Source organism: Mesoplodon mirus (assembly GCF_964341445.2).
Source record: "Mesoplodon mirus genome assembly, chromosome: 5".
Taxonomy (NCBI): domain Eukaryota; kingdom Metazoa; phylum Chordata; class Mammalia; order Artiodactyla; family Ziphiidae; genus Mesoplodon; species Mesoplodon mirus.
The window spans coordinates 74,480,108-74,507,174 of NC_138980.1; the positions used below are offsets into that span (position 1 = coordinate 74,480,108).

The window sequence follows — 27,067 nt, forward strand, 5'->3', positions numbered from 1 at the left end:
GCCAGTAGACAGGTTTCAGGCAGAATGTTCTTTAGCTTTTCAGCAGCATTTGGCACACTGATTGCCCCATTCTTCCTGATAGTCTCCCCTCCTTTGAATTCTGGGGCACTGATCTTGGCTGTTTCTCTTTTGGCTCCCCTCTCTCTCATTTTTTTATAGGCCCCTTTTCAATTCGGTTGTCTGCCTCAGTATGTTTATAAGAAGACGTGTTGGGGTTTGGTGGCTCTTAAAGGCCAGTAAACCCAGGGATTCAGTTAGACTCCATTAGACCTTGGATGCCACCTCACCCGTGGGGACCCTGTAGGAGGCACAGCAGAGGGAATCACGGTGAAGGGGAGGGATGCACTGTGTTGCCGGCTGGTCAGGGCCTGGAGCCTTGGTACTGAGGAGTCCAGTGAGCTAACAGGAAGGAGTGTAGACTTCTCCTTAATCCTCACTCAGTCAGGTTTTGGACCAAGCCAGGCCATGAGGCCAGAGAGAGAAGATGGCTTGGGGCACCTGCAGGATCTTTTCACCCTGTAGCTGTGAGAATGGTTGTTGGGAAGAGAGAGCCAGGCATTGACCTTTTACATTCAGATAACAGACCCATGCATATCCTGGAGGGGAAATGAGGGGTGGACAGCAGTTGTTCCCCAGGATGCCATCCCTACCTGGTGTCTCCCTAAGCACCTTCTCCAAGTGAGCCCAGCCATTTCCATCACTTGAGGTATCTCCTGTACATGGATGACATGCGGATCTGTGTTCCCTGTCAAGGCTTGTCTCCTGAGCTTTCAACCAGTGCAGGCAAATGGCTGTGGGACATCTCTACTTGGATGTTCCATGGGCTCCTTAAAATTCACGTGTCCCAAACCGAAATCCTCATCCCTTTTTGAATCATCTACTGTCCTTCCTCCTTACGTCAGCAAAAAGCACTCCATCCACTGGCTGCTCTGGATTCTACCTCCCTACAATGTCTTTTGTACTTGGAGGCCCTGACTCCAGCCTCATGGTCACTTCTTTCTCAACTGGATTATTAAAATATTATTCTAATTTATTGTATACCTCCAGCTCACTCCTTAAAATCATCCTCCATGTCGTCTTAAGCACATATCTTTTTTTTTTTTTTTTTTTTTTTTTTGTGGTACGCGGGCCTCTCACTGCTGCGGCCTCTCCCGTTACGGAGCACAGGCTCTGGACGCGCAGGCCCATTGGCCATGGCTCACGGGCCCAGCCGCTCCGCGGCACGTGGGATCCTCCCGGACCGGGGCACGAACCCGCGTCCCCCGCATCGGCAGGCGGACTCTCAACCACTGCGCCACCAGGGAAGCCCAAGCACATATCTTTTTACATGTGTTCCTGATCACAATGCTTAACTTTTAGGGCTAAACCAAATTCCTCTTAATGTCTGGTCTTTGTGGTCCTGTGTGGCACCATCTCCCTGGCTTCCTTGTCTCTTGTACTAAGATTTGCCACTGCTCAGCTTCTTTGTTCATCCCACAACCTCTGCAGGAATACCTTTACCCCCTTCAGCTGGGTTTCATCACGTGTGATTCCCCTTCAGCCCTCAGCTCTGCTGGCATTCTCCAGGGAGCACTGTCTAGGGAGCAGACTTTCAAGTTGGCTTCTGGGAAGGATGCTGAGTGTCTGGGAGCCATTCTTAACATTCTTGGTATCTGTGAGACATGTTGATAATAGCTACTGATTATTACCACTCTGGGGAATCATAGGAGACATTTTCATATGTCGCCTTGTTGAATTCTTGGCGCAAGTCCTCTAAAACTGATGGTATTATCTCTATTTAGAGATAAGGGACTAAGAATCAGAGGGGCTACGTAACTTGTCCATAGTCACACAGTTGTGGGGTGCCATAGTTAGGCCCACACAGACCCTGTTTTGTCCAGCTCACTCAGCTGTGTTATACTGCCTCCATCAGTGTTCAGTTCCTTGGCCTACAGAGCCAGAGATCTGTGGAGGTACGTGGAGAGTGAACAGGCACTCAAAGACCTCCCTACCCCAATCTGTGGTCTGCCTACTAACTCTGTCTTGTGTTTACTCTCCCCATTTTCCTGTCCCACATTGTCTGTTCCTGAGCCATCATGGTGAGCAACGCTTGGTCTCTGAAGCAGCCAACACATTGCAGCAGGGGTTTCATCCTGTACATCTTGGACATCAGGCAGCAAGAGCCTGCTCTGAGGCAACTCTTCCTTGTCAGCCATGCCTAGACTGCTCTTGATGGGGTTGTAGGGAAACTCCCTTGCTTTCCAGGGAGGGTCACAGCCTAAACCCTGCATCTCCCCACAGCTTACACACCACATCTCCTTTTTGACTTGAAACTCTCTTCATGGTCACTTTCCAGCGCTGGGTCAACAGCAGATGATCTGTGGTCACAGGACCTGCTTAATTGATCTTCACCAAGGGCCCCACCACCTAGTGGTCAAAGCTGGCACTGCAGTGTTATCTCTTGGTCTCCCTTGGCATCTGTCACATCACTCCTGCTCCTTCTGTTTCTTTCTCAGTGTTATTCACTCTGTCCTTTCTGTATAGGTGGTCTCTGGGGCCCTGGCCTCAGCCACCTTCTCTACTCTTTCCTGACACTATTTCTGGAAGCTATTATCTTCATCCATGGCTTTACCTGCCACCTAAGTTCTTTTTTTTAATATATTTAACTTATTTTTCTAACTTCCAGTCTCAAATGGCCAGCTGCCTCATAGACATCTGCCGTGTGGCTCACAGGACCTTTATACTCTCCTGAACACTATTCCTTGGGCTTCCTCGGCTCTTCCGTAACAAAGGACCCTTCCCACTTGGGGAGTCTGAGGTTAGGAGATAGGCTGTGCACCCCAGCCCGAGGCAGGGCCAGCCTGGCTGTGCTTTCCGTACTAATGGCCCTTGGAGGTATGTGGTCTGAAATCCTGGTGGGGCTCTGCTGGGATGATGCCTCCCACCCAGGGACCCAGGCTCCCTCAATGGGGGAGTCTTTCTCCCTAACCCAGAGGCTCTTTGAGCCTGACTATTTACCTCACCTGCTGCAGGAACCAAGTACCAGGCTGTGCTGAGTGTGGACGACTGCTTTGGGATGGGCCGCTCGGCCTACAATGAAGGAGACTATTACCACACAGTGCTCTGGATGGAACAGGTGCTGAAGCAGCTCGATGCAGGGGAGGAGGCCACCACATCCAAGGCCCAGGTGCTGGACTATCTGAGCTATGCCGTCTTCCAGTTGGGTGACCTGCACCGTGCCCTGGTGCTCACCCGTCGACTGCTCTCCCTTGGTAAGGAGGTTCTAGGGGAAGGTCAGATGCAGAGGGGGCGGTAGCAGGGGAACTGGTCACCCTGCTGGCCACTACCTGACTGCTCTCCAGGAACTGAGCCAGTCTGACCTGCCGCCTAGCCACTGACTAATGCTTTGCTGCTTTCAGGCCCAGCCCAGCTGCCAGCTAGCTCTTTACCCACTGTAGTTCTGGCCTTAGCCCTTGCCCAATCACTGATGGATACACTCAGGCCTATGGCACCCGTGGCCCTACACATGGATTCCTAGTCCATTTCTAAATAGGAATCCAGTGCTGTAGTGCATCTGCTGCTATGTAGGGTGGAGCCTATACTACGTCAGGAATAGCTCGATAGGCAAGCTGTATTTCAGGGTTGCTGCAGTGACAGTGACCTGACGTGTTAGAGGCCTGAGGTCTAACTGGTGGACTTTCCATGGCTTTGGTGATTTCAGTTGTCCTGTGGGGTTAGACTGAAGGGGATCAAAAGTGCTGTGTCTTAAGAACCTATTTGTTCCACCTCTTACTAATATATGGGCTATCATAGTCTGAGATTTCACAGACCAGCAAAGACTTCCTTTCGCTGCTCCTTTTCATGGGCTTTGGGTCTGAGACCAGCTAGTGTGAATGTCTGTAAGATGGATGTGGGAAGAGAGCTTTTTTGGACTCTGTCGTGTTAGTAAGAGCCTTGTACAGGGAGTCAGGACACCTGGATTCCTTTTCTGAATAACCTAACCTTAATCTCTAACATCTTTGGGCCACAGTTTCCTCATCTGAGGGGTAGCACAGTAATCCTGCCGAGCTTGCTCCTTCTTGTTTTGAGGCCCACAGGACAAAGCTGTGGGAGTGTCATGTGGCCCTTCTTGCCACCGGTGTTTCAGCCTGCCTTCTAGCTGTGGCCAGCATGTGATGTGGTCACCAGTAGTGGATGTACTCTAGGGGACGGCTGTAACTAGCACACAGCCAAGTGGGGAGGAGGAGGCAGAACTCTGGCCTGCTTCTCTGGACCTGTGTCCTTGGGACTTCCAGGGAGTTCCGGAGGAGAGCCGCATCGGTGGCTAAGCGTCCCCCGCGCCCCCCTCTTGTTGCTCCTTTCTCATCTCTGACCAGAGTAGGGAGAACCTCTGTTGGCCTTTCCTCTACGACCAGCGAACCCTGCTTAGGTGCTGTGGAAGGCAGAATGCTGCGTGTGAGTGAGCTGCTGGGAGAGAAAACCACTTACAGAATAACTTCTCTAAATGACCTAACAGATGTTTGTGGTTTCCTTTTGCTTCTTCTTCTTTGCTTTTTCTAGACCCGAGCCATGAACGAGCTGGAGGGAATCTGCGCTACTTTGAACGGTTGTTGGAGGAAGAAAGAGAAAAGATGTTATTGAATCACACAGAAGCTGAGCTAGCACCCCAGGAAGGCATATATGAGAGGCCTGTGGACTACCTGCCCGAGAGGGATATCTACGAGAGCCTCTGTCGTGGGGAGGGTGTCAAACTGGTGAGACACATGGATGGGTCAGGGCCCAGGCTGTGGGCCTAGACTTTGGCTCTGGACAGGCAGATCTGAGGAAGATGTTCCTCTGTCTGTAGGTAGTTTTCTCAGTTCTTGGTAGCATCTGCTGAGGCTGACATGTGGGTGTGCTCTGAGGTATAGGACAGGAGACTTGTCTTCCCTGAGGTCCCAGGCAGAGTTTCAATCCTCTGAGTTATAACTGAGCTCCCCTCCCCACCCCAACAGGGCAGCTTCTGCTTGACTCACTATTCTGAAGAAAGCCATGAGTGTGGATGTGCCTTGGGCCCCCACAGAAGTCATGATCTCTAGCAAAGACAAGGCAGTTGCTAGAGCTTGGTATGGGGTACCACTGGCCTTTGAGAGCCCTTGGACCCCAGTGCTTCCTCAAGGAGGCTCAGGTGTGAGACAATCTCTCAGTCTTCTCCATGCCCATGTCTGCTTGGCTCCCACTGGCTCCTCTGTCTAGAAAGACTTCTCCCTGGCCCTAGCCCTCCTGACCTACTCACATCTCTGTGAGAGGGGCCAGGGATTACACCCTGCTACAGGACTTGTCAACATAAGGTATTCTTGAGAGGGAAGAAACATTGCATGATTTGTGGGGTATCATTTCATGCCAGTCAAACTGAGGGGCTTTTGTTTTCTTCTCTGGTGAGGCGGGAGGGAGCGGCTGCTGGACATGGGGTGTGAGGCCAGTGTCTGCAGCCAGGTAGCCTGGGACTGAGGGTTAGGACTCACTCAGTTCAGGGCTTGTTGCTCTGTGCTCCCCAGACGCCCCGAAGGCAGAAGAGGCTTTTCTGTAGGTACCACCATGGCAACGGGACGCCACAGCTGCTCATCGCCCCTTTCAAAGAGGAGGATGAGTGGGACAGTCCACACATCGTCAGGTACTACGATGTCATGTCTGACGAGGAAATCGAGAGGATCAAGGAAATTGCAAAACCCAAAGTAGGTGTCTCTGCAGTTCCTTCTTGGGCCACTCACTCCTGGTACCATGGGGCAGTTTAGTTGCTTACCCGGCTGGCCTTTGCTTATGTCTTGCATGAGTCCACTGTCGGGTACGAAGGTACTACAGACTCAATTTGACCTTGAGGGTTCATAGTCCAGTGGGGAAAGAAAATTGAGGAACCAGTATGGACAGACAAGGGCTGTGATAGAAGGGCACACTGGAAGCAGGGCAAGCCCACAGTGAGAGGTGTCACCTCACCGTGTTGGGGGCTGGTGTGTTGGCTAGTTTTTAGGAAGTTATGCCTTGGGGCACTGCCAGGCTGGGTCCTGTGGGTCCCCTGATCAGGATTGCAAAGAAGTGATTGACTTGGAGGAACACGAACATCTCTACAGTATTGAGTCTTCTCATCCAAGAGCACTCTGGGTCTCTCTATTTATTCATATCTTTAAAATTTTTCTTCACCTAAGCCCTGCACTTTTCTTGTTAAATTTATTCCTAGGCAGTGTTTTTTTTTTTTTGTTATTGTAACTTCACAAAAAACTGTTTCTTTCATCATTATGTTTTTACTGGTTACATTATTAAATTAGTTTACTATTATATACTAAACTATTGATTGTAAAAATATATTTCATGGGCCTCCCTGGTGGCGCAGTGGTTGAGAGTCCGCCTGCCGATGCAGGGGATACGGGTTCGTGCCCCGGTCTGGGAGGATCCCATATGCCGCGGAGCGGCTGGGCCCGTGAGCCATGGCCGCTGGGCCTGCGCATCCGGAGCCTGTGCTCCGCAACGGGAGAGGCCACAACAGTGAGAGGCCCGCATACCACAAAAAAAAAAAAATATATATATATATATATATATATATATATATATATATTTCATAGTAATAGCTAATGTTTACTGAGTTGTGAAGTGTGGCAGGCCCTGGGTTTTTGTGGGTTTTTTTGGTAAATTTATTTATTTTATTTTTGCTGTGTTGGGTCTTCGTTGCTGTGTGCGGGCTTTCTCTAGTTGTGGTGAGCGGGGTCTACTCTTTTGCGGTGCACGGTCTTCTCATTGCAGTGGCTTCTCTTGCTGTGGAGCACGGGCTCTAGGCGAGTGGGCTCAGTAGTTGTGGCACGCAGGCTCAGTAGTTGTGGCTCACGGGCTCTAGAGCACAGGCTCAGTAGTTGTGGTGCACAGGCTTAGTTGCTCCACGGCATGTGGGATCTTCCTGGACCAGGGCTCAAACCCGTGTCCCCTGCCTTGGCAGGCGGATTCTTAACCACTGCACCACCAGGGAAGTCCCGGCAGGCCCTGTTCTAAGTCCTTAACGTATGTTAACTGCTATGTCTACTTAGCAGGCTCTGTCATCATCTTCATTTTACCTGCAAGGAAACAGACGTGGTGCAGACCACAGCTACTTGTTGAACTCACTTATTCTTCATTTGGTTTTTAGCTAATTACCTTGGGTTGTCCAGATAGCATTAGCATCTGCAAATAAGAAAAATTTTGTTTTCTCTATCCTAATAGTTATAGTTCTTTTGTTTCTGTTGTCTTCTTGAACTGCTCAGAGCTTCTAGAGCATTTTTACAATAGGAATCTTTGTCTTGTTCCTGAATTTCATGGAAATTCTTTTGGTATTTCATTGCTAAGTAGGCAGTTGGCTGTTGGTTTTGTATATATTCATCATGTTATAAAATTATTCTATTTCTAGTTCATGAAAGATTTTCTCCTTTTTGACATCTTTCACAGAGAACTACTTCCTGCCATATCCCCATCCTTCTTCTATCGCTGGTGATCACAAGGGAGGATTTAGCTGGAGCTCCGCTATTGCTCTGCTCCTAATGGAACTGCAGAGGCCAGGAGGCCCAGCACTCCGGGAGAGGTCTAAAATAGGTTCCTATCCTAGGCCCTGGACTGTATCTTGGAACAACCTTGGCTTGAGATACTAGGACATCTCCGGCTCAGAGTCAGTTCTTAGTGTCATTGATGTCACTGAGGGAGGGTCTAGCCAATGTGTGTGGAGAATGGGGACCAGAGACCCCCCCTGCCCCCCCGCTTCCATTCCCTGGACCATCTCCAGATTCCTCCAGGAAAGAAAACTGCTTTCTTGGCTGTCAGGTGAGAGAGGCACTGTTGTGCCATAACCTCCTGAGAGAGTTCTCCCTTGTCTCTCTGACCAAAGCACTAAAACCTCTGTGTGTGTGTGTGTGTTGATGTTGGGTGCATGTGTGCACATGGGTGTGGCTGGGCAGTGTGGGCAGGGAGGAGCGTGTTGGGAAAACTTGTCTTTGAACAGAAGCCATGTGAAGAGCCAAACATGTTGGCTATTACAAGCTGACCTCTCCTTTCCGGAGCCTGTGAGGGACAGATGCTATGCTGGCTTTGAAGTAGGGCCCATGAGCTTAACTTGTCCTGTGGGGAATGCCTGGCAGCTGCCTGTGGGTCTCTGGTCTGCTTTCAAAATAGCCCTGTCTATCCCTGGGAGCAGAGCCCCAGCTGCCCAGAGCCTCCCTGTGGGTGTCCGGCCAGTGCTGCAGCTCACATGTTTGGATGGGGTCTAGCTGCAGCTGCAGTTGTCATCAGGAAAGAACTGTAGATACGATCTCAGGGAAGCCCTCTGCTCTGGGTGCAGTGCCATCTTACCAGAATGCGCTGCAGCAGCTCGTGTCCAGGTTGGTTGATCTCACCTCCTGGCCGGTCTTCTTGTCCATCAACCCCCTCCATCCCTTCTGCCACCTCTTGCCCTGACCTCTCCCTTACATCCTCACTGGCCTCCTTCTTCCTGCTTTGACGCCTCCTTAGCCAACCCTCCATGATGTCTCCACAGTGATCCTTCTTACATTCAGATTGTGGTGTCCCTCCCCTGCAAAAAGCCTTCCCTGCTTCTCATTGGTCATAGGTTGCATCCAGCCCAACCCCCACTTGCCTCCTCAGCCTATTCTCATCTCTTTGCTCTGAGTTCTAACCCACAGTCATAGTGCCACATCCATTTTCACCTCTGGGCCTCTGCATCACTGTTCTTTCCCTGTTCCTGTAATGTTCTCCCACCTGGCTAACTCCTACTTACCCTTCAAATCTCAGCTAGGTGGTCCCCTGTGTAGGAAACCATTCTTGACCCTGTAGACTGAGCTCCTACAGACATTGAGCTTCCCCTCTCCCAGCACCTACCATGCTGTGCTGTGATTACCCAGCTAGTTTTCTGCCTTCCCCACTTGACTGAGTTGTATGAGGGCAGGGGTCATGTCTTGGTCACCCAGCAGTGCCAGGCACATAGTAAGCACTCATTAGGACAGTCCACAGCCGAAGCACTGGGGGCTGACTCCAGGCAGCAGGTCCTTCCTGGGAGTATCACTGCACCAGTCTGTGGAGACTGGGGGGATATGAGGTAGGTGAGGGGTGTGTGTGTGTGTGTGTGTTTGTGTGTGTGTGTGTGTGTGGTGAGGGTGTGTGTGTTCCAGGCAGCAGTTTACATATTGCACCTTGTAGATTCCTTTCCTATTCTATCATCTGACCTTGCAGGCCTCCCAAGGTAGTGAAAACTTCTTTTTTGGTTCCTTGGCATCAGTGGGAGGCCAGCGTGGGCTGGTGCAGTAGGAGAGTGTTTGGGTAGGTTTCTGGGCAGAGAAGGCCGCTGAGGTTCAGAAGGACAGTGTAGTTGACCACGTTGAGAGGAGCCTGCAAGATTGAGGCTCAGGGATGGCAGCACAGTCTGAATGTGGTAGGAGCAGCCAGGTGCAGGAAGGTGTGGTGGGTGGGCCTGGTGAGAAAGGGGCTGTCCAGGCAGATGGGCAGATGGACAAAGCAGACTCCATAGGCATAATTCTGCAGACAGCATGGACCTGGGAGGGAGCAGGGGCAGGCAGCAGCCAAGCCAGGGTAGTGGCCAGGGTCTGATAGAGCAGGAATTTGGAGGCCCCAGACCACTGCCCTGGCCTGGCTTGCAGGATCATGGGGCCTTGGCTAGAGCCACTGACTGCAGAGCTCCTTCCCGCAGTGGCCTGATTGGCAGATCAGGTCCCAGTCTCTCCAAGAAAATATTCAAGGCAAAGAATAAGTCTGCCCTTTCTTCCTGCCTTCCAGCTTGCACGAGCCACTGTTCGTGATCCCAAGACAGGTGTTCTCACTGTAGCCAGCTACAGAGTTTCCAAAAGGTTAGCAAAGGTGATGGTGGTGGCGGGGTGGCTGCTCAAGCCCCAACTCCTGGGCCTCCCAGTTCCTACTGAAGGGAGGGTGGCTTGGCTTGTCCTCCCTGCTGGCACCTCCCCTACATGGAGCACTCACCCTGTGCTGCCTGTTAGTGCTGGCCCTGACGCTGGGGAGAGAGTGCAGAACCTCATCTAAATCTGCCTTCCCCACCTTCCTTTCTCTCCCTCTTGTTTTGGCTTAGCTCCTGGCTGGAGGAGGAGGATGACCCTGTTGTGGCTCGGGTGAATCTTCGGATGCAGCACATCACAGGCCTAACGGTAAAGACTGCAGAATTGTTGCAGGTACGGCTTGTTCCTGGGACCCTGGAGTTGGGAAGGGAGTATTTCTAGCTAGATGGTCTTCCAGGGTGCTCAGGGCCAGACATAGGGAGGCTTGCCCAATAAACTGTAGGACCGCAGGATGCTATGAGTATGGAGTGGCCTCGTGTTGGGAAGCCAGAATTAAGTATGCCCACTGGCATTCAACAATTAGCATTCAACAAATGTCAACTGAATGTCTTTTGTGTGCCCAAGTATCATACTAGGAGCTAGGGATCATTGGTGGGCATGGCAGGCCCATTTATGTCTTCTTGACTACAGAAGCTGAAATCCTGAGTTGTTTCAGGGACACCTCTAAGAGCTATAAATATCTTCATAGGTCACGATTCTGAGTCATAGTCAAATGCACTTGGAGGTAGAGTGTTCTGTAATACATTGGTAGCATTGAGAGGCCTGGACTGGTTGGCCGGTGAAGGTGGAATGCTCCTTTCTAAGTACCCCCGTGGGACCCTGGCTTCCTGCTTTTTATTTCAGAGGTGATTGTGAAGAAACATGGTAGCACCATGCTGAAAATTTTGGGTAAAGCTCCTACTAATGTGTTGTCTGTTCTGTTGAGTTCAAATCAGTACTGGCCACACTCCCTTCTGAACATCCCAACTTCTGGGTTCTGCTGTTAAATGACGATCTGAGACACTGCTAGAGAAGTTTCACTGGCATTTTTCTTGAGTCCCCTGGATCTGTCTGTTTGGCCAGAGTTTCCGTGTATTTAAGGATATCACACTTTACCTGATCACCCATGGCTCTTCAGTAGAATATTGAACTGAGATCACTTGGAAAAGATTCTCGAACTTTTGCCTGGACACATCCAAGCAAATCAGCACTCATCCCCCCCCCCCATAGCTACGTCAGCAACCAAAACTAATATTGAAGGTCATCCTTATGTGAAGTCCACCAGAGTTTTTAAAAACATGCTGATTATCTTACAGTCCTGTGAAATTTTAATATAATTTTTTCATTTCAACTCAACTTAGTGTTGAGTTTGTAAGCCTAATTTTTAGGTAAGTTCTGCAGACAAGCACATCAAGAGAGGACTTCTGCCACATCTCCCACTTTCCTCTTATGTGTGAGAACACCACCATTTCAAGAGCGATGGGGGCTCTCCATGCCCTGGGTGCATCCCTGCTGGCGTAGTTGTGATTCATATCTTCCTGGAGCAGCTTTGCTGTTGTTGTTAAGACATCTACCACTGCATATCAGAGCCAGTGTTAGGACTGTTGTGGCCCTTACTGAGGATGATGTTCTTCTTGGTTGCTGATTCCGCACCCTGGACCAAGAGGCTGAAAAAAGTGTACAGGACCTGTGCCTGTTGCTCTCCTGGCTGCACCCTCTGAACCCTATCTCACATGCAACCCCAGAAGACAGCAGCTTCGTGCTTGGACTGGCTTCTCTGCCACAACCCTGGCTTCATCTTAACTGACATCTTGTCATGTTGTAACTCAATTGATGAATGGGATCTGAATGCCACAACTCCAGTGGAGGGGCTTTTATCTTATTTTATTTTTATTTTTATTTTATTTTTTTGATACGTGGGCCTCTCACTGTCGTGGCCTCTCCCATTGCGGAGCACAGGCTCCGGACGTGCAGGCTCAGTGGCCATGGCTTACGGGCCCAGCCGCTCTGCGGCATGTGGGATCCTACCGGACCAGGGCATGAACCCGTGTCCCCTGCATCGGCAGGTGGACTCTCAACCACTGCGCCACCAGGGAAGCCCCAGTGGAGGGGCTTTTATGGTCAGGGCTCTTCTGGAAGAAGACCACAGCTGCCAGGAGGTTGAGACACCATTTTTGTTTGCTTTCATTCTCTAGGAACTGTCTTGGCATTTTCTTTGCCAGCCAGCATTGTTGAAAGCTTTGATCCTACATGGTCTGAGGATAGGAACCTGGGTTTCAGTACCTGTCTCTCTGCTCATTCTACATTCCACGTAGTGTGATACATGCCTAGGCACCAGCAACAGCCTTTTCACCAGGGTTCCTACAGGCTTCTGGAAAGGAACTGGTTTTTATGCTATCTATTGACATTCTTTCATCTGTAGTTGATGTGTTTGCTATAGATTATTTGGAAGAAAGGGCAAAAGAGACTTTCTTTTGAATTGGATGAGGGCCTAAGAGTGGAAGGGATGCTACATTGCCAGAATTCTTGAAGATAGAAGACACCTCCGACTAGATGTCTCAGCCTCACCAAATAAGTGATTTCTAACCATTTTCCCCCTTCATTCTGACCTCAGTATCATAGGTACCCACATTTTTCAAAGGACTGATTCTTCTACTTTTGTAACAAATGAATACCTCCTCCCAGGAATCAGTTTTGATTGTTATTAAAGGTATGGGTCTGTGGCCTGGAGTTTTCCCAGATGGTGATTCTGATGGCTGCACATCCGGAAGTTCCTGTGACACTTGTACTATTTGGGAACAGTATTAAAATAGTATAGGTACAATAGCTTTAGCACCATGATCAAATGTGATTCCTAAAACTGTTAAAAGATGAGCCAGCTGTTAACAATACAGCTTCTTTCATTATCCCCCAAGTAGTGAAAGTTTAAGCACTTCATCCAACAAGTGGGAGTGTTGGAAAATGCAGTCATACCCTGCTGCTCCAGCAACAAGCAGCAACTGAGTTTTCCTGAGTGCACTGGCAAATTGATCACAGTCATGTTTAAAATTTTCTTCAAGTTATCGACTATAGTGGATCCAAAGAAAAAGCATTTGTAATGTCACTTCATCAACTGCTCTAGAACTTCCCTCCTTAGATGAACCTCCAGGCTTAGGGTCACCTGCTGACCTCCTTGCACTAGGCCTCCTTGCACTGTTGATAGGATTTCTAGTTATTTTTGGTGTGGGAATCTTTTTTTTTAATTAAAAAAATTAATTTATTTATGTATTTTTGGTCTCATTGGGTCTTCGTTGCTGGGCACGGGCTTTTTCTCTAGTTGCTGCGAGCAGGGGCTACTCTTCGTTGCGGTGCGCGGGTTTCGCATTGCGGTGGCTTCTCTTGTTGCGGAGCATGGGCTCTAGGCGCGCGGGCTCAGTAGTTGTGGCTCACGGGCTTAGTTGCTCCATGGCATGTGGGATCTTCCCCGACCAGGGCTCAAACCTGTGGCCCCTGCATCGGCAGGTGGATTCTTAACCACTGCACCACCAGGGAAGCCCCTGGTGTGGGAATCTTGAAGGCTAAAGCAGTATATGACAGCATATTTTCTCACTGATTCTGATGCTTCATATCAACATTTTTATTTTTTTGGACACTGAAAAATCATGCTGCCGAAAATCCACATTTCATCACATTCACTAAATACTGTTTTCTACTCCAAGAGGAGGATTTTCTCTCTTGTAAAGCTCACCCTTCCTCTCTCTCCCTCGTGTCCATGGGTCGCCATTATTGCCAGTTTTGCAGCATCTTTCAACTGTTAGAATCGCCAAGACGGATATACAAAATCAATTTTCTGAGGACTAATAGTTGAACTCCAAAGGTGTGTATGGTTTCATTAAGATACAGTAGCCAAGTGTTCCCAGATGGACATTGGTGGTACCATTTGGTACATCAGCTTTCATGTCAGATTCTGTATTTTGTCTTGAACTTCATCTCTCATCTAGCTACTGAAGCTAAAATAACCATTGTGATTTAGGACTTCTGTTGTGCTGATAAACTGTTCATAAAGGCATTTATGATTTCTAATCCAATTAGTGGCACCTGAGGTGGCTCAGGCCCTATTCCAGGTCCAGGCTCCCACTGGCGGCACTGAGGTAGAGCAGCAGTTTTGGTCCCCCTGCAGCCAGCCGCCCATTCCCTGCTGCTTCACTTGGATGCAGAATTATTCTGTGCAGTGTACCACTGTGAGATGGAGTGGGATTTGTTTGTCCTATTCAGCCTGACCAAGAAGACTTTCTGGGGCGTGGTGACAGAGGTGGCAGGAGCACTGCCAGGCACTGAGTAGCTTCCAAACTAGCATTAAAAAAAACACCCCAATCCTGAGTTTGTTGTTGGCATTCTCCTGGATTACCATCTCATTATCTTCCAAATAATCAGGGCCCAGGCCAGGGCCTGCCTCAAGGAGGGCTCCCTCTGCTGCTGTCCAAGTGTCCCTGAAGGGCTGGAGCTTCTCCACTGTGGCCATCTGCAGCTTGCCCATCTTTTCCTTTTTGGGAAACCACATTTGTGCTGCACCCTTCCTCTTGGACACAGATGTAGACCTGTTTGCAGCATTTGTTCTGCCCATACTGGCAGGGGATAGTTACCTTCCTTAGAGAGGCTGCTCTTGGGGATCTGGTTGTTACCTAGGGAGATGGGCTGCTTCAGGGTGGTTCATGCTGCTAACAAAGTCCAATGCTGTTATTTCCCACCAGGTTGCTAATTATGGAATGGGAGGACAGTACGAGCCACACTTTGACTTCTCTAGGGTAAGGCCCAAATCACAGGTGCTTTCAAGGGCTCTGCTGTAGCTGGTTTGAGAAGGCTGGAGCTTTTAGGAGCACTGTGGCCTTCACATCAGGCCCCCCTGCCTCACCAGGGCCCCCTCTTTGTTGCTGGAGAAGCCCAAGTACAGAGCCAAGTGCAGCCTGGCTGTTTCCCCTTTGAGGTCAGGAGTGGTCCCCCTGGCCCAAGCCTGCCATTCTTTGCCCTGACTCTAAAGCAGAGGACCTCACTAGGTCTCTGTGAAAGCTGTTCCTGCCCCCTCTCCCCCATGCCTAGCCAGGGTTTCCTTTGCAGCCTTGGCCCCTGGTCCAGGCCAATATATGGAACACATACTTAGTACTTTCCCTTGACCTTTTTGGCCCCAGTCCTGTGGGTGGCGGGTGAAGTCAGTTGCAAACTTGGGTGAAAGTTGTTGTCTATTGCAGCGACCTTTTGACAGCGGCCTCAAAACGGAGGGAAATAGGTTAGCGACGTTTCTTAACTATGTAAGTATTGGGTACAGGCCCACTGTTTACTCTCACTTAATTTTATAGAAGGATGAGCAAGATGCTTTCAAGCGTTTAGGGACGGGGAATCGTGTGGCCACGTTCTTAAACTACGTGAGTATGACGCGTGCAGCGTATGGGCCTTAAGGGGAGCCTGGGTCCAGAGTGCTCTCTTATATCCACTCCTGTCAGAGCTGATACCACAAGCTGTTGCTTGATGGCTGGGCCCTTCTGGCCCTCAGCGCCCTCCTTGGCTGGAGTAGAGAGTTGCCCTTTGTTCCCATTTGTGTGCTTCCCCCAACCCCTGTGACTTTTACATCCCTGGCTCCTATTTGATGGCCCAGAGCTAGTCTGGACTTCTGGGATGGGTGTCCTGGAGGGTTCCCTGCTTGGCAGCAGAGTGAGGAGGTAGCTTGGAAGTGCTCTTAGATGAAGCTGCCTTCGTTTCCCCAGAGCTCAGTGGCCTGCCTGCCTGCCTGCCACCTGCTGCCTATACTCCAGCCACAGGCTGTTGGGTTTACCTCTCACACAAGGAACAGTTTCCTCTCCCCTCTGCTGAGAGAGCCAGGTCTAGAGAGGCATAGAAGCTGTCAAGTAACTTAGAGACAGAAGCCTGTGTCCACTTTTCCCTTTGGTGTCTCGTTTAAGTTTTTATCATGTGGTTATTATGTGCTGGGGACTGCCGTGAACATGCTGGTGAGCAGGACATTTGTGGTCTCTCTTGGGCTTACGGTCCTAATATGAAAGACTTACTTTTAAACATAGGAGAGGTAATTGTTTAGTTACCATAGTGATAAGTGCTTTGAAGAAGTAGTGCAGAGTTGGGGTTCAGAGAAGGCCTACCTTGGGAAGTAACATGTCGGTTGAGACTTGAAGATTGAGTGGAAATTAGTTGGTGGAACATGATTTCTGGTAGAGAAGAGAATGTGTGGAGACCTGGAAGAGGGAAGGAGATTGGGATGTTGGAAAAAGAGATAAAGGGTTGTGGGTCTCAGAGATAGTGCATTAATCTGGGGTGGCTAGAGGGAGAGGCTGGTGAGACTGCCAGGACCTTCAGGTTCTAGAAAAGAGCCTGGATTTGATCCCCACTCTGGTGGGAAGCCATCAGGGGTTTTCATCTTATTCATTTACCACATGTCTGTTGGGTGCCTTTCAGTCTGTCTGGTATGTGTCCTGTGGAAATATTTTAGCTCCACATTTGATTACATTACAGGCAAAAAACTTGAAGTAAGAGACAGATGAGAAAGAAGTGGCACTTTGGGCATGAGCTGAGGCACGCTCTGTGGGCATGAGTGCAGCCTTGCTACTGTGGATATTGTGTTCCATTTAGTTTGAGGTTTTACTGTGGGAGAAAGCAGGCCCTCTGGAGACACAGTGCCCTAGCTGGCCCTGGGGAAGGTAGCTGTTCTGGGAAGGTGAAGGTCTGACTAGAGCTGCACGTTACTCAAGCCAGAGAAACAGAATCCATAGTTGGGACCACAAATGGTGTTAGAAGCTGCAGGGGGCTCCTGGTCAGGGCAGCTCACAGGGCACAGTGGCTTAGGCAGGCCAGCCTGGATGAGGCTAAAGGGGGTGGGGGTCAGTCAGGCATTTTCCCAGTACAGACTCAGATTTTTCCCACTTGAGGACAGCCAGGATATGGGTATCCTGCAGGCCTACATCTCTCCATGGCATGGAGACTGTCCTGATGAACCACACAGATTAAGCAGGGTTTAGGGAGGGGCAGGGTGTGGGAAGAGCCTTTCTTGGCCAAAGGGCTGGTGGTGGAGTTGCTCATGCTCAGAGGAGGGCGATCTGCATACTTTGTCATGTCCTTGGTGGCTCAGTTGCTCTGAGAGCATTGAGTAGAAGGGCCAAGCTCTATGCCTTGTATTCCCAGATGAGCGATGTGGAAGCTGGTGGTGCCACTGTCTTTCCTGATCTGGGGGCTGCACTTTGGCCTAAGAAGGTAAGTTCTGGTTCTTTTGGGTCAAAAGTTGAAGTGCAGGACTCAGACTTCATCCATGTCTCCTAGTCCCATTCTCTGGCCTGCTTGACTATCACTTTGAGGGGCCTTAGCCCCTTCCTGCCTGAACCCTGACCTGTGGTCTCAGCTTCCATCTGGGGAGATGGGATGGAGAGGGAAGTCCCTTCAGGGCCAGGTGGGATTCCAAACATCCACACTACCATGAAGCACGCTACTGTGCTTTCTGGGAGCTTCTCTATACTGGAGTCCCAAAGCCCTGTGCCCCTGGGCATGGGAAAGTGAGGGTGTTTCTACTCAGGGAGGGCTCTTTGGTACTCGGGGTCAGGTCCTTGAGCCCAATATCTAAGGGTGTTGTATGACAGGCCTTCTCTTTCCAGGGCACGGCTGTATTCTGGTACAACCTCCTGCGGAGCGGGGAAGGTGACTACCGAACAAGACATGCTGCCTGCCCCGTGCTTGTGGGCTGCAAGTGGGGTGAGTGACTTAAGGTGTGGTGTTGGCCTCTGGGCTCTAGTGGTCAGCCTGAGACTCTGAGCTGGGAGACAGTTGCTGCTAAATTTTCACAAAGCCAAGACTGTCTCCCTTTTTGAGATTTTGTTTTTCGTTTTTGTTTTTTCTTGCTAACTGGTAGTCCCACCCAGCCATGTTGCTGTCCACTCAGCTAGTTATGTGCCAAGACAGCTGGTGGGGAACACTCTCAGAGATGCCTAGAGAGCTAAAGAAGCCCCAAGGAAGAATAGCTACATAAGCATCGTAGGTCCAGGATGGCTCCCCAGAAAAGTGGACTCTGGCAAGGGTTCTGAGGTTGCAGTGGGGGAGAACTGGAAACAGAGAGGAAGGGGTGTCCCAGGCAAGCAAAACCCACGTGGAACAAGGCACAGGCTAAAGCCAGCATCATAGGTGTGGGGGCTGGCTGCCTTTGTCTCGTGCAAGGGGAGGCCCATGGCACAGGGGCCAAGAGATGAGGCTCAAGGCTGGGACCAAACCGTGGAGGCTGAAGTTGAGCTTTGTTCTGGAAGCAGCTGTGGTGAGTCATGGAGAGGCTTGAAGCAGGATGTGACAGGAAGTGATCACAAAGAGATAAGTTTATAGCCCTCTTGGAGAGTTATGGGGATAAAGAGTGATAGGTTCAGAGAAAATTAAGCAAATGAAAAAGAAAATGAGAAAAGAAAAAGTTGTACAAGAAAGCAAATATAAGTACAGTTGACCCTTGAACAAAGCAGGGGAGGAGCCTCAAGATGGCAGAAGAGAGCTTCCATGGTGGCGCAGTGGTTAAGAATCCGCCTGCCAATGCAGGGAACATGGGTTCGGGCCCTGGTCCGGGAAGATCCCATGTGTCGCGGAGCACCTAAGCCCGTGCGCCACGACTACTGAGCTTGCACTCTAGAGCCCGTGAGCCACAACTACTGAAGCCCGTGCACTTAGAGCCTGTGCTCTGTAACGAGAAGCCACCGCAATGAGAAACCCACACGCTGCAATGAAGAGTAGCCCCTGCTCGCCGCAACTAGAGAAAAGCCCACACGCAGCAACGAAGACCCAACGCAGCCAAAAATAAAATAAATAAAATAAATTAAAAAAAAGATGGCGGGGGCTTCCCTGGTGGCGCAGTGGTTGAGAGTCCGCCTGCCCATGCAGGGGACACGGGTTCGTGCCCTGGTCCGGGAAGATCCCACATGCCGCGGAGTGGCTGGCCCGTGAGCCATGGCCGCTGAGCTTGCGAGTCCGGAGCCTGTGCTCCGCAACGGGAGAGGCCACAACAGTGAGAGGCCTGCGTACCGCAAAAAAAAAAAAAAAAAAAAAAAAAAAAAAAAGATGGCGGAAGAGTAAGATGTGAAGATCACCTTCCTCCCCACAGATACATCAGAAATACATCTACATGTGGAACAACCCCTATAGAACACCTACTGAACGCTGGCAGAAGAACTCAGACCTCCCAAAAGGCAAGAAACTCCCCACGTACCTGGGTAGGTCAAAAGAAAAAAGAAAAAACAGACAAAAGAAAAGAGATGGGACCTGCACCAGTGGGAGGGAACTGTGAAGGAGGAAAGGTTTCCACACAGTAGGAAGCCCCTTCATGGGTGGTGGAGGGGAGAAGCTTCGGAGCCACGGAGGAGAGTGCAGCAACAGGGGTGCGGAGGGCAAAGCAGAGAGATTCCCGCACGGAGGATTGATGCCGGCCAGCACTCACCAGCCCGAGAGGCATGTCTGCTCACCCGCCGGGGGGTGGGGGCTGGGAGCTGAGGCTTGGGCTTCGGGGGTCAGACCCCAGGGAGAGGACTGGGGTTGGCCGTGCGAACACAGCCTGAAGGGGGTTAGTGCACTGCAGCTAGCCAGGAGGGAGTCCAGGAAAAGTTCTGGAGGTGCCAAAGAGGCAAGAGACTTTTTCTTGCCTCTTTGTTTCGCGGTGCGCGAGGAGAGGGGATTAAGAGCACTGCTTAAAGGAGCTCTAGAGATGGGCATGAGCCGCAGCTATCAGTGCAGACCCCAGAGACGGGCATGAGACACTAAGCCCACTGCTGCAGCCACCAAGAAGCCTGTGTGCAAGCACAGGTCACTATCCACACCTCCCCTCCCGAGAGCCTGTGCAGCCCACCACTGCCAGGGTCCCGTGATCCAGGGACAACATCCCTGGGAGAACACATGGCATGCCTCACGCTGGTGCAACGTCATGCTGGCCTCTGCCACCTCAGGCTTGCCCCGCATTCCGTACCCCTCCCTCCCCCCGGCCTGGGTGAGCCGGAGCACCCTAATCAGCTGATATTTTAATCCCATCCTGTCTGAGTGGGGAACAGATGCCCTCAGGTGACCTACACGCAAAGGCAGCGCCCAATCCAAAGCTGAACCCCAGGAGCTGTGCGAACAATGAAGAGAAAGGGAAATCTCTCCCAGCAGCCTCAGGAGCAGTGGATTAAATCTCCACAATTAACTTGATGTACCCTGCATCTGTGGAATACCTGAATAGACAACAAATCATCCCAAATTGAGGCGGTGGACTTTGGGAGCAATGATATATATATATATTTTTCCTTTTTCTCTTTTTCTGAGTGTGTATGTGTATGCTTTTGTGTGTGATTTTGTCTGTATAGCTTTGCTTTTACCATTTGTCCTAGGGTTCTGTCTGTCGGTTTTTTTTTTTTTTTTAGTATAGTTTTTAGCGCTTGTTATTGGTGGATTTGTTTTTTGGTTTGGTTGCTCTCTTTTTTATTTTTAAATTTAAAAAAATTTTTAATAATTATTTTTTAGTTTAATAATTTTATTCTATTTTATTATTATTATTATTTCCTTTCTTTCTTTTTTTCTCCCCTTTATTCTGAGCCGTGTGGATGACAGGGTCTTCGTGCTCCAGCCGGGCATCAGGCCTGTGCCTCTGAGGTGGGAGAGCCGAGTTCAGGACATTGGTCGACCAGAGACCTCCCAGTTCCACGTAATATCAAATGGTGAAAATCTCCTAGAAATCTCCATCTCAACGCCAAGACCCAGCTCCACTCAATGACCAGCAAGCTACAGTGCTAGACACCCTATGCCAAACAACCAGCAAGACAGGAACACCACCCCACCCATTAGCAGAGACGCTGCTTAAAATCATAATAAGGTCACAGACAAAACGCAAAACACACCACCAGATGCGGACCTGCCCACCAGAAAGACAAGATCCAGCCTCATCCACCAGCACAGAAGCACTAGTCCCCTCCACCAGGAAGCCTACACAACCCACTGAACCAACCTTAGCCACTGAGGGCAGACACCAAAAACAATGGGAACTACGAACCTGAAGCCTGCAAAAAGGAGACCCTAAACACAGTAAGTTAAGCAAAATGAGAAGACAGAGAAACACACAGCAGATGAAGAAGCAAGGTAAAACCCCACCAGACCAAACAAATGAAGAGGAAATTGGCAGTCTACCTCAAAAAGAATTCAGAATAATGAGAGTAAAGATGACCCAAAATCTTGGAAGTAGAATGGAGAAAATACAAGAAACGTTTAACAAGGACCTAGAAGAACTAAAGAATAAACAAACGATGAACGACACAATAAATGAAATTAAAAACTCTCTAGAAGGAAGCAATAGCAGAATAACTGAGGCAGAAGAATGGATAAGTGACCTGGAAGATAAAATAGTGGAAATAACTACTGCAGAGCAGAATTTAAAAAAAGAATGAAAACAATTGAGGACCGTCTCAGAGACCTCTGAGACCTCTGGGACAACATTAAATGCACTGACATTCGAATTATAGGGGTCCCAGAAGAAGAAGAAGAAAGGGATTGAGAAAATATTTGAAGAGATTATAGTTGTAAACTTCCCGAATATGGGAAAGGAAATGGTTAATCAAGTCCAGGAAGCACAGAGTCCCACACAGGGTAAGTCCAAGGAGAAACACGCCAAGTCACATATTAATCAAACTGTCAAAAATTAAATACAAAGAAAACATATTAAAAGCAGCAAGGGAGGGCTTCCCTGGTGGCGCAGTGGTTGAGAGTCTGCCTGCCGATGCAGGGGACACGGGTTCGTGCCCTGGTCTGGGAAGATCCCACGTGCCACGGAGCGGCTGGGCCCGTGAGCCATGGCCGCTGAGCCCGCGCGTCCGGAGCCTGCGCGCCGCAACCGGAGAGGCTGCGACAGTGAGAGGCCCACGTACCGCAAAAAAAAAAAAAAAAGGGAAAAACAACAAATAACATACAAGGGAAAACCCATAAGGTTAACAGCTAATCTTTCAGCAGAAACTCTGCAAGCCAGAAGGGAGTGGCAGGACATATTTAAAGTGATGAAAGGGAAAAACCTACAACCAAGATTACTCTACCCAGCAAGGATCTCATCAGATTTGATGGAGAAATTAAAACCTTTACAGACAAGCAAAAGCTAAGAGCATTCAGCACCACCAAAGCAGCTTTACAACACAATGCTAAAGGAACTTCTCTAGGCAGGAAACACAAGAAGAGGAAAAGACCTACAATAACAAACCCAAAACAATTAAGAAAATGGTAATAGGAACATACATATCGATAATTACCTTAAATGTAAATGGGTTAAATGCCCCAACCAAAAGACATAGACTGGCTGAATAGATACAAAAACAAGACCCATATATGTGCTGTCTACAAGAGACGCACTTCAGACCTAGGGACACATACAGACTGAAAGTGAGGGGATGGAAAAAGATATTCCATGCAAATGGAAATCAAAAGAAAGCTGGAGTAGCAATTCTCATATCAGGAAAAATAGACTTTAAAACAAGGAGACAGGGCTTCCCTGGTGGCCCAGTGGTTGAGAGTCTGCCTGCTGATGCAGGGGACACGGGTTCGTGCCCCGGTCCGGGAGGATCCCACATGCCGCGGAGTGGCTAGGCCCGTGAGCCACGGCTGCTGAGCTTGCGCGTCTGGAGCCTGTGCTCTGCAACGGGAGAGGCCACAGCGGTGAGAGGCCTGCGTACCACCAAAAACAAAAAAAACAACAAGGAGACAAAGAAAGACACTACATAATGATCAAGGGATCAATCCAAGAAGAAGATACAACAGTTGTAAATATTTATGCACCCAACATAGGAGCATCTCGATACATAAGACAAATACTAACAGCCATAAAAGGGGAAATCGACAGTAACACAATCATAGTAGGGGACTTTAACACCCCACTTTCACCAATGGACAGATCATCCAAAATGAAAATAAATAAGGAAACACAAGCTTTAAATGATACATTAAACAAGATGGACTTAATTGATATTTATAGGACATTCCATCCAAAACCAACAGAATACACTTTCTTCTCAAGTGCTCATGGAACATTCTCCAGTATAGATCATATCTTGGGTCACAAATCAAGCCTTGGTAAATTTAAGAAAATTGAAATCGTATCAAGTATCTTTTCCAACTACCACGCTCTGAGACTAGATATCATTTACAAGAAAAAATCTGTCAAAATTACAAACACATGGAGGCTGAACAGTACACTACTTAACCAAGAGATCACTGAAGAAATCAAAGGGGAAATCAAAAAATACCTAGAAACAAATGACAATGAAAACATGACGACCCAAAACCTGTGGGATGCAGCAAAAGCAGTTCTAAGAGGGAAGTTTATAGTAATACAATCCTACCTTAAGAAACAAGAAACATCTCAAACAACCTAACCTTACACCTAAAGCAATTAGAGAAAGAAGAACAAAAACCCCCCAAAGTTAGCATAAGGAAAGAAATCATAAAGATCAGATCAGAAATAAATGAAAAAGAAATGAAGGAAACAGTAGCAAAGATCAATAAAACTAAAAGCTGGTTCTTTGAGAAGATAAATGAAATTGATAAACCATTAGCCAGACTCATCAAGAGAAAAAGGGAGAAGACTCAAATCAATAGAATTAGAAATGAAAAAGGAGAAGTAACAACTGATGCTGCAGAAATACAAAGGATCATGAGAGATTACTACAAGCAACTCTATGCCAATAAAATGGACAACCTGGAAGAAATGGACAAATTCTTAGAAATGCCCTTCCAAAATGCACAACATAGAACACTCTTTTACAGAAATCACAGCAAGATCCTTTTCAACCCACCTCCTAGAGAAATGAAAATAAAAACAAAAATAAATGAGACCTAATGAAACTTAAAAGCTTTTGCACAGCAAAGGAACCCATAAACAGGATGAAAACACAACCCGCAGCATGGGAGAAAATATTTGCAAATGAAGCAACTGACAAAGGATTAATCTCCAAAATTTACAAGCAGCGCATGCAGCTCAATATTAAAAAAAATGAACCACCCAATCCAAAAATGGGCAGAAGACCTAAAGAGACATTTCTCCAAAGAAGATATACAGATTGCCAACAAACACATGAAAGAATGCTCAACATCATTAATCATTAGAGAAATCGAAATCAAAACTACAGTGAGATATCAGGTCATACCAGTCAGCATGGCCATCATCAAAAAATCTACAAAGAATAAATGCTGGAAACCTCTTGCACTGTTGGTGGGAATGTAAATTGATACAGCCACTATGGAGAACAGTGTGGAGTTTCCTTAAAAAACTAAAAATAGAACTACCATACGACCCAGCAATCCCACTACTGGGCATATACCCTGAGAAAACCATAATTCAAAAAGAGTCATGTATCACAATGTTCATTGCAGCTTTATTTACAATAGCCAGGACATGGAAGCAACCTAAGTGTTCATTGACAGATGAATGGCTAAAGAAGACGTGGCACATATATACAATGGAATATTACTCTGCCACAAAAAGAAACGAAATTGAGTTATTTGTAGTGAGGTGGATGGACCTAGAGTCTGTCATGCAGAGTGAAGTAAATCAGAAAGAGGAAAACAAGTACTGTATGCTAACACATATATATGGAATCTAAAAAAAATAAAAAATAAGGTCATGAGGAACCTAGGGGCAGGATGGCAATAAAGACACAGACCTACTGGTGAATGGAGTTGAGACCACGGGGAGGGGGAATGGTAAGCTGGGACAAAGTGAGAGAGTGGCATGGACATATATACACTACCAAATGTAAAACTGATAGCTGGTAGGAAGCAGCCACATTGCACAGGGAGAACAGCTCGGTGCTTTGTGACCACCTAGGGTGTGGGATAGGGAAGGTGGGAGGGAAGGAGATGCAAGAGGGGAGAGATATGGGGATATATGTATAGCTGATTCAATTTGTTATAAAGCAGAAACTAACACACCATTGTAAAGCAGTTATACTCGAATAAAGATGTTAAAAAAAACCCCAAAAACAAAGCAGGGGTTAGGGGTGCTGACCCTCTGCACAGCTGAAAATCCGTGTCTCATTTATAGTTGGCCCTCCATATAAACAGTTCCTCCATATCCGAGGTTCTGCACTTGCAAATTCAGCCAACTGCGGATCATGTTGTACTGTAGTATTTACTAATGAAAAAATCCGCATATAAGTGGACTCGCTCAGTTCAAACGTGTTGTTTAAGGGTGAGCTGTATCATCTATTCGGTAGTTCGAGTGTGAGTAATATTTACATGACATAATAATGTAAATACTGAATATTAAGTTAACTAGAACTTGTGATTTAACTATATTGGGGGATGGGAGGGGGATCTATGTATTTTAAGAGTGGTGTAAAAAATTCCAAATCTCCATCTTCCATGGTAGACTGTCAACATATAAGATCTAAAGTTGGAAGTCAAGAAATAACATTATGTTTTAGAAAAATGAGGATAAATATCAGAAGAAACAAGAGTTGAATGTTAGAGGAAGTGGGGATTGGTGGTGGGAAGGAGTAGGTAGGAGATTGCTATTTATCATTATAAGCCTTGTAGAACAATTTGATTTTTCCAAATCAGTACGTGTATTACTTACAAAAATTAGTTATTATAAATTGTATTTTAAAAGTACTATGACTTCATTAGTACATTAAAAGCAATTTGTTTTTTCATTCATTATGAAAGTCTATATTGAGAAGTGAAATTGTGGTTTGTGAGCATTTAAGACACAACTTTAGGCGATAGTGCTAGCATCAGCTCTTCTTCTCTGCTACCCACAGAACACAAGATTGATCTGCCGGCCCAGAGCTCCTGAGGTTGACATCCAGGCCCTCCACAATCCTGACAGGCTTCCTCGTCTCTTACCTCTGAGTTCCCACCCACCACATCCCAGTAATATCAAGCTTGTTGGGGTCCTTGACACATACCAGCGTGGATCATGCCTTGATGTCTTTCTCATCCTGTTCCCACTTCCTAGACCCCCTTGGTATAGGAACCACCTGTTCTGTCCATCTTCTTCCCTGGATAACTCCCATTCAGCTCTATGTCCCAGCCCTGGGGTTTCCTCTTCCCCCACATGGTTAGATGCCCTTTGGCTCTGTTTCCATGGCAACCTACACACATGTATCGTGTGTCACTGACAGAGTTTTGTACAGTTATCTCTCTTCCTCACCAGCTCATAAGCAACTTGATGCCCGAAACCAAGTCTTACTCATGTCTGATTCCCAGGCCCAGTGTAGGAGTCACCAAGAAGGAATCATTAATTTTGGCTGCTGAACCAACAGGATTGTAACATACTTTCTATCTGTTCACAGTCTCCAATAAGTGGTTCCATGAACGAGGACAGGAGTTCTTGAGGCCATGTGGATCAACAGAAGTTGACTGACATCCTTTTCTGCCCTTCACCTCCCTGTCCCCACAGCCCATGTTGTCTTCAAGTTCAACGTGACAGACCCCCTCTACTTTCCAGCCTTTGTCAGGCGGGTCTTTGGAGGAGTGAATGTTTGTCTGGAGAAGAGAATGTCCTGGGGAAGGTCCTGGGTGACTTGGGTGACCTGGGTCCCAGCCTCACCAGTCAGTTATCTCTGGCCGCAAGGGTAGGGTTGGAGCAGAGTCAGGTGGTCTAGCACCTAGCAAGGTGCTTTTGTACCTCAGAGCTTTAGGTGTGAGATGTTTCAGTGAACCAAAGTTCTGATACCTTGTTTACATGCTTGTTTTTATGGAATTTCTATTAATGTGGCTTTAACCAAAAAATAAAATGTCCCTGCCAGAAGCCTTAAAGAGCCTTATTTGGAGTATTTTTTTTAAGACGGGGAGCTTTTACCAAGTTCACCATTTCCTATGCATCTTCTCTGTACAGGCAGAATCTAGGTAATGAATACTTGAGTGGCAAACCTGATGTTAGGTTCTAGACCAGGTTTCAACACTTATTTTTTCTCTAAGCTTCAGTGTCCTTTCTGCAAAGTAAGGGAGACAGTCCCTTCTTGCATCTCAGAGAACATAGAGATCATGTATACACATGATTGTGATGCTGTTATAATTTGAAATTTCTAACTTAAAAATTTTGAGATATACACACAATTGTTTGCGATACATAGATGTACAGTTTAAAGAATATGAAGGTGAGCACGAGCACCCATGTCACCATCACCTGGGTTAGAGAAGAGATTATTTTCAAATTTACACCTCAGGACCTGCTGTGAGTTCCTCCATGATCACATTTCTGACCTTCCCCCAGTACCTCGGTGGTAACCATTGTCTAGTGATTTGTGGTA

General features: G+C 48.0%; 1 protein-coding gene across 14 annotated transcripts in view; it reads left to right on the plus strand.

Annotated features, from left to right (window-relative positions):
* Positions 1-26,573, plus strand: part of P4HA2 (prolyl 4-hydroxylase subunit alpha 2) — a 40,385-nt gene extending 13,812 nt beyond the window's left edge. For 9 of the 14 annotated variants that reach the window (XM_082620289.1, XM_082620296.1, XM_082620294.1 and 6 more), the window contains 10 exons: positions 3,012-3,251; positions 4,540-4,733; positions 5,517-5,693; positions 9,757-9,827; positions 10,064-10,163; positions 14,540-14,593; positions 15,143-15,208; positions 16,974-17,042; positions 17,438-17,534; positions 26,108-26,573. In XM_082620289.1, the coding sequence (XP_082476415.1) occupies positions 3,012-3,251; positions 4,540-4,733; positions 5,517-5,693; positions 9,757-9,827; positions 10,064-10,163; positions 14,540-14,593; positions 15,143-15,208; positions 16,974-17,042; positions 17,438-17,534; positions 26,108-26,178 (1,139 nt within the window). In that variant the 3' untranslated portion in view covers positions 26,179-26,573. Of the gene's footprint in view, positions 1-3,011; positions 3,252-4,539; positions 4,734-5,516; positions 5,694-9,756; positions 9,828-10,063; positions 10,164-14,539; positions 14,594-15,034; positions 15,095-15,142; positions 15,209-16,973; positions 17,043-17,437; positions 17,535-20,375; positions 21,420-25,573; positions 26,070-26,107 lie in introns of those variants that run through there. The other 5 variants (XR_014293986.1, XR_014293987.1, XM_082620292.1 and 2 more) reach the window with 5 other exon arrangements.
* Positions 26,574-27,067: the final 494 nt, after the last annotated feature.